This window comes from Passer montanus, unplaced genomic scaffold (genome assembly GCF_014805655.1).
Source record: "Passer montanus isolate IOZ18808 unplaced genomic scaffold, ASM1480565v1 scaffold22, whole genome shotgun sequence".
Lineage (NCBI taxonomy): Eukaryota > Metazoa > Chordata > Aves > Passeriformes > Passeridae > Passer > Passer montanus.
In genome coordinates, this window is record NW_024366815.1 from 10935482 (window position 1) to 10946229 (window position 10748).

Here is a 10748-nt window from a genome sequence, read left to right on the forward strand (position 1 = left end):
CTTGCTGGTTATTCTGAAGAGGTTAAGCCAATTTTCAGTCCTCCAGTAACTGTAATATACAAATTCAAAGGACTTCTTAAAGTTACCAGAACTGTAGGGGATGACTTTGTATAATATTTTTAAAGCATGTTTTCATCAGTTTTACTTGCTGAACACTGGGGACATTTTTGCTTTGTGCAAGAGCATCAGTAATACCTCCATTGTTGTCATGGTTTAACGCAGCCGCCAGCCAAGCCCTGGGCAGCTGCTCACTCACTGCCCCACTCAGCAGGATGAATCAGGAGGGTAAAACCTGAAAAACTCAGGGGTTGAGATACACACTGTTTAATAGGGAAAACAAAAGTCCCACACACACGTAGAGTGAAATAAGGAATTAATTCCCTGCTTCCCATGAGCAGCCCCCACACACAAGTAGAGTGAAATAAGGAATGAATTCCCTGCTTCCCATGAGCAGCAGGGCGCATTCAGCCATCTCCAGGACAGCAGGGCCCTATCCTGCATGACAGTAACTTGGGAAGACAAATACCATTGCCCTAAACATCTCCCTTTTCCTTCTTCTTCCCCGCATTGTATATACTGAGCTTGATGCCACATGGTCTGGAATATCCCTTTGCTCAGCTGGGGTCACCTGTCCTGGCTGTGTCTCCTCCCAGCCCCCAGTCCCTTCACCACCATGGCAGTAGGAGAAGCAGAAAAGGCCTTGGCTCTGTGTGAGCTCTGCTCAGCAATACCAAAAATTTCTCTGTATTGTCAGCCCTGTGTTCCGCACAAATCCAAAACACAGCCCCACATCAGCCACTGTGGAGAAAGTTAATTCTCCCCCAGTCAAAATCAGCACAAACAGCTGAAACCCGAAGTACTGTAAACTATAAGACTCTTCTGGGTCTTGCAATTAACCTCAGGAGAGTGCAGGGTGGGGCGGTGTTTATAGCAATAGTAAAATTTTAAATTTCTGTTTAAAATCTGTATCATAATCCCTAACATGGATTGAAACAATATTATTTTGAAGTAGTAAGTATTATGTGAATACTTAACATTTGAAGTGGACTGTAATATGATGCATAGCTGTATTTATAATTATTTTCTCACTACTCTTCTAAGCATTTTTAAACATTTAAAACTTCCATGGAATAACTAATTATTTTGATTTTGCTAGATCTCAATAGTAAATTTTATTTCTCTTTTTAAATATCAAGTCAATAAACATGAAAAATACATGAAAGCATGTATGAAGGCATTTAAAAAAAGGGACAAGATATCCCATCATTAGGAAGGGAGATGAGGAAAGAGAAACAAGGAATGTGGAATGATGAAAACAAGTACTGAAAAAAAGAAAGAGTGAAATCTCTTAGTGGTAATAATCACAGCAGAAACTAGGACCAGAAATTATTCCTAGAAAGTTTTGTGTGAGTCATCTCTTCTCCCAGTTAACAAGTGATAGGAGAAGAGCATGCAGCCTTAAGTTGTACCAGGGGAGGTTCAGATTGGATGTTGGGGAAGATTTTCTTGACCACAAAGGTTGTCAGGCATAGGAACAGGCTGCCCAGGGAAGTGGTTCCATCCCTGGAGGAATTTAAAAAGCATGTAGATGTGGCACTTCAGGACATGGTTTAGTGGGCTTGGCAGTGCTGGATCAATGGTCAAATTTTTTGATCCAAAAGGTACTTCCCAACTCCAGTGTTTCTATGGTTCTCTGATTATTAGCTTACTTAAAGTGAAATCGCACATGGTTTGGCAAACTGGGTGTGGTGGAAATGTGTGATACAGTGTAAGATTTAAATACCAAGTGCTACAAAGGGATACAGGCTTTTGTAGGTAATTTAGCACAGCTCCAGTATTATGAGTTAATGAGACAAACAATTCTCAAGAAAATTGTTTTCTGAAACATCTTTTTTGAGACAGAAGTGGCTGTGTGAAACAGTGATAATTAGAGAGATGAATCCATCTTTGAGACTGGGTCTATCATGGTTCTTAGGATATCAACCCTCATTGCTGTTAAGAATTAAAAACTACTTCAAGTACTTGGTAAAAAATTGTTCTTCTTTTAATTTTCCTTTAATGATAAGGGAGAGAAACTTGGATTTTCACTGCTTTGCCTGAAAAGAGAGATGATGTGTTATGTTACACAAGAAGGAAAAAAAAAACCTAGATGTTGAGACAGGGCAAACAGAAGCTACAAAATTTGCTTATACAAGAGTTGTATTACACAGAGCACTTAATGATAGTTGCATATTTCATTAGAGACATAAACATACTTCCTCTCTTCTGCTGCATTGTGTTTACAAAATTATTTGTAAAGCTCTTGGACACACTTGTGCAAGGAATAATGACAGTAGTCTGACCCAAGAGGCTTATTTTGCTTGTAGCATCTCAATTCAAAACACTTTTTTAAAAATGGAAAAAGATTAGATGTTAGTAATGTATTTCCTCCTTCAAAATTTCCTTTGTTTCATGGCCTTGACATTCTTTTTGCCTTGTTCTTGTTCTTGCCTTGATTCAAAATTTATACTTCTTTTAAATTGTCATTTGACAATTTTCTTCACTTGATTTACATTTTGATAAGTCTTTCTCTCTGTTTTTGTTTCTCATTCTTATATTTTTTTAGTCTTTCCCTTCCTCATGTTTTTTTTGTGATCTCTTAACTGTCTCTCGGTGTTTCTCTAATGTCTCTCTTCTTCCTGTGCCACCCACTATTCTTCTGGGAGCAGAGAGTGCCAGTGAGTTTGTTCTTCCAGAGCAGCCTGATTTTCTTTCCTTGGGAGAGAGATCTCCTTTGCTTTGATCGTGAATTCTCATCTGTTTTCTCATCTGGTCACTTGAATTACTTTTCTGTCCACTACCTAGGTACCTAGAGGATTGTGGAAGAAAAGTGCTAGAATGTTTCTTACATTAATGAGTTTTGATTACACTTCAATATTTACTGTATTTGAAGGAAAATTAGCATTAAGTAGAATCTAATTTACAGAAAGCAATAGTGTTTGAGTACCTGTCATTGTTTTTGTTTTAAATATGGGATGCATTGTGAAACTGAGAAAATAGGAAGCCTGTTACTTGAAATCAATGTTCAACTCAGAAACAAGTGGTACTGCTAGTAATTATGGTTCATATTGGTCCCAGCCTATACAATACAACTGAATTTCTTGACACAGATACTTGATCCTTCTGCATTCATTTTAGGCAACCTGATGGAAAGAACCAATAATTATCATAAAACACAGCCATAATGTTCAAAATTACGATACTCTACATTTTATAACAACATGATTAGTTGCTTTATTTATTTTGTATGCATTTAGTGTAAAAAGAAGGAGTATGGCACCAAATGGAATGTTTTATGCAGCCCCCTCCAAAGTGCAGGCATTTTCCTAAAACTGCTTAAGAATTTACTGCTGCTCTGCCAGAAGCTACTACCCTTACAGTTGGCAGGATGTAACTTTTGCTCATACTTGTTGATGACTTTCTGTTTAAAATGCTGATGTAGTTGTGTGCAAGATAATGTCCCAGATTTACCTCCAGGCACCAGGAGGTTTGCTCTGTAGGGCCATCTGTGCAAGGAAAGTCAAAGGGGTCAGTAGGCAGGTGGTAGCAAACAACAGCTATATCAGTTTGAAAAGCAAGTGTGGTCTTAGGCAATACAGCTTTGCCCTTTCATTTCACTTAGTATAAAAATCACTGATGCAAAGTTTCAGCTTTATCAGTAGAACAAAAGCATAGTGCTCCTTACTCTTGCCAAGATTCAAAATTATTCAGATCCCTGATTGCCACTTCAGTTTCTCCCAAAAGGGTTCTGGAAAGGCCAAAGCTTTTGGACTACGGGGATTCTTTTTATGCTACACTTAACAAGACTACCACCTGTCAGCAGTTGGCACATGGTTCAGATCCAGTGCATGGCTCACGCATCTCAAAAGCAGAGGGATTACAGTATATCATATCTTTTGTTACAAGTACTGTCTCACTGGAGTACTTCAAAAGAGCTTGATCTGTTTGCTGACCTGAGAATATCACTAGGCCACAAGAGTATCATTGTACCTTTGAAATCCTGTGCTGTCTCTGAAACTCTTAAAATAATTTGTGTATTTCAGTGTAACGTTTCAAGACATTCAATTTTTGGAATACAGAAGAGAGCCAACTACTGTGTTCTTTAGTAATTTGAAAGGGAAGAAATGCAGGGCAGCTTCTCCCCCATTACATGGGGTAGGACCATGGTCAACTTGTAGGATGCTGTCATCTGGTCAGGGTAAAAATCAACCTCTTCAGCAATAAATCCTTGCAAAGATTGCTTGTTCATTTCTGTTAATCTTATCAGAAATCTTGTGATTGTGTCTTCTATTTAGGAGGAACAACAACTTGCACAACTAGGTACTTCAAACCCAGAGTAATCTGGGTTTTGTGAAAGCTATAATTTTGTGAAAGCTATTTTATTTTACACCTTTTTAGCAAAAAAATCAAGCTGTAAAATTGAGGTTTTGTTTTCTTTTGTGTTTTGCTTTGTAGAACAGACTACCTCTCATCCTTTAAATTTTGAATAAAAGTGGACGTTAAAATTGAATGTCTCTATTATACAAAACCAGCTGTCAGCAATCAGTGATAAGCACAAGTTAGTTGGTTCCTGAAGACTAGAGACACAGAGATGAAGTTACTGCTTTCAGCACAGTGACTGCAGAAACATGACTGGGCAGCCAGCTCCTCACCAAACCCAGGAGCATGCAGAAGGGAAGAGAGCTATAAATTGAACAAGGAAAAGTCTTATGAAACTTATATTTGTGGAACTACGCCCTTACTCTACACTTGGAAAATTATGCAAAGGCAAACTTCAGTTAGAGGAACTAGAGTAAGATTAATTTAAACTCAAATGCTTAATATAGAAAAATTAAATGCTTCCTATGTTCCTTTAAAAAAATTAATTGGTTTTGAAGAACAGTATTCACTGAGACTCACCGTCCATATAGGTGCAGAACAGGTCTACCTGGGAAGATGAGTGACTTGCTAAAATAAGCTTAAGTTCACAGAAAGAAAATATTCTTAAAGTCTCCACTGCAGTCTGTGTTTATTTGCTTTACCTCTGAGATGCTGCATCTAAAATTCATTCTGGGAATATCAAAAAGTTTCTTAATATTGGCTTATTTTTAATCACAGCTGGGAGTGTCTTAGTGGAAAGTTATGAATAAGAGTCAGAGACTATGACTTCTTTCAGCTCTTGGGGAGAAGTAAATATTGCTTAGTCTGATTCTACTGCATCTAATTTGCAAACTACTTGGGGCACTGTATGGCCTGACTAAGAATTAGAGATGCATTTAATTTAAATTCCTCTTAGTTGTATCCTGCAGGTTATGTCCTGTGCTATAGTATTCTTGGAAAACCTGAGTTGCTGAAAGGACTGAGTGTGACTACATTTCTACTTACACTCCTATAACACACTTTAAAACCATGCACCGAGGAATGACTCCATCTCTTAGGCCTGTACTTTATTCATACTAGGACAGAGGGATTTGATATGTGTACTCATCTTTAATAAGTTGAGAAGAATATGACAAATGCAGAAAGCATGTTAGCCAAAATAAATTACTTCAGTCCCTCCACTGTGAGACAATGTTTTTATAATTAAACTACAAATATGCAACCATGAGTCACTCTGATGGTACATTATGTTATTCTGAATTGTAGAGATGACTAAAAAAAACAAGTTTGGGTGTTAGTAGTGTGGACAGGGTTATAAACTACCTAAGTTTCTTATACTGGAAACAACTTAAGTATTTATGAAGCACATATGTCAAGAATCAGTTGTGATGAAAATTCTCAATTTTTGTTTGTAGGAATTTTCTAAAGCATTCAAGCAGATCATGTGTGGTCTTATACCTTTGATTTTTTTCTGGTTTGTTTAATAGTACTATATTGTAATCTGCAATAACTGAGCTGGTTCTCCCTCCCTTTCTTTATGTATGGAGATTTCCACTAAAGCTCTTTGAAAACTGTTTAGTTCAGAATGTCTTACATGTTGTAAGAGACCAATAAAGCAGTGCTTCATTGGCCACAAAACTTTCCTTTTGAAACTTGCTCGTTTTCCTGGATTTTCTGTCACGAAGACTGTTGACAAAGACATGCTATAGAGATTGATATGCTTAGATTCAGATCAGTGTAGTTCTTAACTTTTCCTATCGAAGTCAAAGACATTTTTGAAATTGATTTCATAGAATCCAAAGGATAAGTGTGGGTTTTGCCTAGATATATGAGTTGGCACTGAAAAAACTAATTTACCACATCTCTGGGCAGCCTGTTCCAGTATTTCACCACCCTTGTCTTAAAAGATGTCTTTCTTATCCCATCTGAATATGTGCTCTTTTGGTTTAAAACCTTTACCCTTTGTCCTGTAACTACAGGCCCTGCTAAAGTATCTGTCACCATCAGTCCTAGTAAGTCCTGTTGTGTACTGCAGTAAGATCTCCTGAGAGCCTTCTCTTATCCAGGATGAATGGTCCCATCTCTGAGCTTGTCCTCACAGGAGTGCTGCTCCATCCCTCTGATCACCTTTGTGGCCTCCTCTGGACTCCCTCCAGCTGGTCCATGCCCCTCCTGTGCTGGGCCCCAGAGCTGCTGCAGCCCTGCAGGTGGGGTCTGAGCAGAGCAGAGGGGCAGAATCCCCTCCCTGGCCCTGCTGCCCACCCTGCTCTGGATGCAGCCCAGCACACGTGTGGCTCTCTGGGCTGGGAGTGCCCATGGCTGGGTCATGTCCAGCCTCTCAGCCACCAGCACCTGTAAGTTCCTCTTGGCAGAGCTGCTTCAATCCCTTCTTCCACCGTGTGTTGTTATCAGCAGTTGCCCAGGTGTAAGGTCTAGTACTTGGCCTTGTTGAACCTCCTGCAGTTCACATGCACCACTTTTCCATTATGTAACAGTGATATTTTCAGATTACTGGAAATTTGCTGAAATTAGGAAATATCTAATGGGGGCAAAACTTCTAATGAACAGTAGGAAAAACATTGAATTGAACAAGGCATTTGTTTAGTCTGGTATTCTGAGAATTAAAAAGGAATGATCTGAAAATTAAAAAGCATGATCTGAACCAAGTTAATGTGAAGCAGCAGGACATGAAGCATTCCCCTTTTGATCTTCTGTGTACCTACTTCAGGCATTTTCCATGTAAACTCTTCCCCACTTTTGTAAAACCCTCCACCCTTGTGAAAGGTGTCTAAAGTGACTAATGGGAAAATTTGAGAAACACTCCCTGTTTTGCCATACATTTTGGAAGATATGCTAAATAGGAAAAAAAGCAAGAAAACACAAGGTTTATCTGTATTTAGCTATAGTTTTCAAAAGGAGGCTTTACAAAATTCTCACCTTATAATATAAGGTTCTTCTAAGAAATATTAAAAAAAAAAAAAAAAAACAAACAAAACACTACAAACAAAGAAACGCAGGCCAGTTCTTTTTTGCTATGACCAAAAAAAAATCAGAAATCTTACAATGCATATTGTAATTACAAATTGTAGCTTCCATTCTTTCACTGAGTTGGAGTTTGGTTTTTTTGTAGGATGTCACATGTGCTTCAGTTTGAAGACAGAAGCAGAAAGGTGAAAGATGCAAGCATGCAGGATGAAGATACTTTTGAGATCTATGATCCACGGAATCCTGTAACTAAGAGGAGAAGAGAAGAAAGCAAGAAGATAATGAGAGAAAAAAAGGAAAGGAGATAAAAAGAGTGTAAAGTTAGCCAGAGCTGCCTTGGAAAGCGACTGCAATAAAGCACTGGCTCTTCTGTAAGCTGATCCTAAAAATACTACTGGACAAGTGTGAAAAGGAATCTCTCAAGAACCTGTCGTGCAGTTTTGAAGCAGAGCTATCATTTGTTTCTTAAGTTGTGCAGTCAAGTGCTCTCACTGCATTCATTATCCAACCTCTCTAAAGGTTTTTAGAACGATGTATTTAATAAAACAGCTGACTTGACTTTTGTCTGTGTTTTTATTACAGTAGTAAAAATCTTTGATTAATCAAAATATGATAATGAAAAGGTTTTCAACATAATGAATGGGAATTTGTCTAAGTGAGGGTCAGGTTAGAAGATGGAAACCCTATCTGCAGGCTTTTAAGATTTTATGTTAATTATTTTCATTGTTCTTTAAAAGACATGTAAACTTTGCCTGCCTGAACCACTGTGGCACAGAATTAAGATGATGCAGTACTTTTTAGAATGGTCACAGCTTTCTTGAAACAAGCAAAGCTTAACTTGAGAATCTGGCTATTGTCTCCTTCTTTTTAAATACGCATTCCAGTACAGATCTCATCTTGGGAAGCTGGGATAATGTATTTTAGATGTGTTATTTCACTATCCATACCACATGAATAAAAAAGAGAATCTGAATATGCTGTAATGGTTGTTTAAACCACTTGTTGCAATACCAGAAAGATCCCTTTGGTAGAATTTTCACTATAAGTGGCAGTTAATGTTAATTAGTGGCAGGTTGGTTAATTAGTGCAGTACAGAAACAAAAGGAAATACAATCAGTCTCATTAAAAACATAACCCTGCTTTAAACAATTATTCTGTCGTCTAAAATTGAACTCAATTGAGCTCAAGCCTCCAGTTTATAGATTTTCCTCATATTTTACAACTCTGGATGTTAATATTTTTACAGATAAACAGGAATTTTAATTGCTCCTTTACAGCAGTTCTGGTGCCACAGGAACATGAATTGCCCAAATAGCCAACAGCTGAAGGAGGAGTGAACAAGGTCATTAAAAAGTGCCACCAGAGCAGTGTTTTGCTGATGTTGTTTTTAGAACAAGGTCAGTAAGGTATGGTGTCCTTATCAAGCTGCCACTGCCAAATTTCTTGATAGGGTTTGAGGTGTGAGATACATAAACCTGCATTGGTGGGTTAATATGGCCCAAATACCAGAGGTTAGATTAATACAGACTATTGCTTAAATGCACAGTGCAACCTTTGAGATAAGGAGAAAACTTGGAGGTGTGAAGTGAGATGCTGTATAAAGCTGTCATTATCCTCCTCTTAGGTTGAGTGAATTATACTGTGCCATGGTGTAAAGAAGTTAAGAGGGGTTACATTCCTAAACATGGCCATTCACAAACTAGTGAGTCAATGGTTTTTAATCGTTAAGTAATTCCTGCCGGGCTGCTGCTGGCCAAGTGAAGAACATCTAATGTCACATGCTGTTACCTCTATTCATTGCTTTGTTTGTGGAGAAAATTTTTAATCAGTCATTACAGGAAATGAGCATATCAAGCCCCCATGGAGATGGGAAAGAGAAAAAGGTGGTGAACATGGGGAAAAGTGAGAACTAGATCTGAAAAGAACCTTGAGAATCAATTCCAGGATAGTTACTGCCTCTGGAATAAAAAAATGTTCTAATTATGTATTTTTCCTGCAAGCTAAAGTAGGATGCATGAGTCAATAAATGGACAAGTTGACTAACACCCTTCTTAGCTGAAATTTTTGCCAACTACCTGCATCAGCTCTGAGTAAGCTGTACTAGATGATTCCCAGTTTTAAGCACTAGAGGAGCCCAAAAAGGAATCTTAACTTGAGGCTTAGGACTCTGCTCCGTTGGAAGAGATTTGAAAAGTCTGGACCTTGCACAGGACTGGTAATCTGACAAGAACAAGAGAGTAACTATGTTGACAGTGTTGACATTTTCTTGTTAAGTGTGCATTGAAAGTCAGATTATCACAATTAGTCAACGGAGAGTTGATGAAGTTGACTATAAATGGGCTAAGGTGTCTAAATTTTATTCATTTCACTGAAGCAAATGTTATTCTGTATTTCATTTAGGAGACATTTGGAGCAAAGTTAAGAAAAGCTTATGTCAGAAGTACATTCTCAGGTAAAGTCAACACCAAGGAGTAAGAACCTCACAGAAAGAAGTTTAAATGGTGACACTTGTCTGAAACAAGTAGTTTGCAGTGTCACAGGTAACTCCAACTCTGCCAGTAACAATCCTGCCAGTTTCCCATGCTGCCAGGCTAACAATCATTTTAACTCAAGCCTATTTCATTCACCATCTGGCATTGCTGTAATTACATAAAATGTTGACTGGTACAGCATTACAGTGTTCTTTTTATAGACTGAGTGTGTGCTCAGAGTTACACTTTTTATTTGTCAATTCTGAAAATCAAGTGGGGGATACAATGTGGACAGGTGTCTCCCTCTCTGTGAAAGAATCATATTGAGCTAGGTTAGTGGCTGAAAACTGAAGGAACAGTTGGTTTTGTGGCTGAAGAATTTGTTCTATGGTAATGAGATTTTTAAATTATTATATTTTCTTAAAACTTTGCTAAGCATCTCCTATGTTCCACCCTTATGACCACCATCTCACCTGTCTGTATAAACATGAGCATAATCTCTGTAGTTTTAACAGGCAGCTAGGTACCTATGTCTATGCACCAATAAAAAAATAGTGTCTTAACTAAAGCTGCTTGTGAAGCTTTACTTCCTAAAAATGTTCACTATGAGCACAGATTACCCAGCTTGAAGATGCAAACCACAGTGCTGATATGTAATAATTTCTGTAGACAAGTCAGGGTTTAAAATTGCTGGATATGCTTTACTTCCCCACTATCACCACCTGCATTTTTGAATACTCATTACATCAAGCTAAAAATCTTATAAGCCCAGACTATGACTGAATTTTGAGTTAGCTCTACCAAAGGTCTACCAATATTTAGTGGCAGCTAACCTGCAATTTCAATATATCAGCTTTGCTACCAGCATGAGCATAAGCCAGTGTTGGCAAATGT

At 38.0% G+C, this 10748-nt stretch overlaps 1 protein-coding gene across 1 annotated transcript in view; it reads left to right on the top strand.

Annotated features, from left to right (window-relative positions):
- The window catches only part of CWC27 (CWC27 spliceosome associated cyclophilin), a 96727-nt gene extending 88786 nt beyond the window's left edge, over positions 1-7941 (top strand). The window contains exon 14 of the mRNA XM_039709656.1: positions 7529-7941. Coding sequence (XP_039565590.1) covers positions 7529-7691 — 163 coding nt within the window. The 3' untranslated portion in view covers positions 7692-7941. The remainder of the gene's footprint in view (positions 1-7528) is intronic.
- The last annotated feature ends 2807 nt before the right edge of the window (positions 7942-10748 follow it).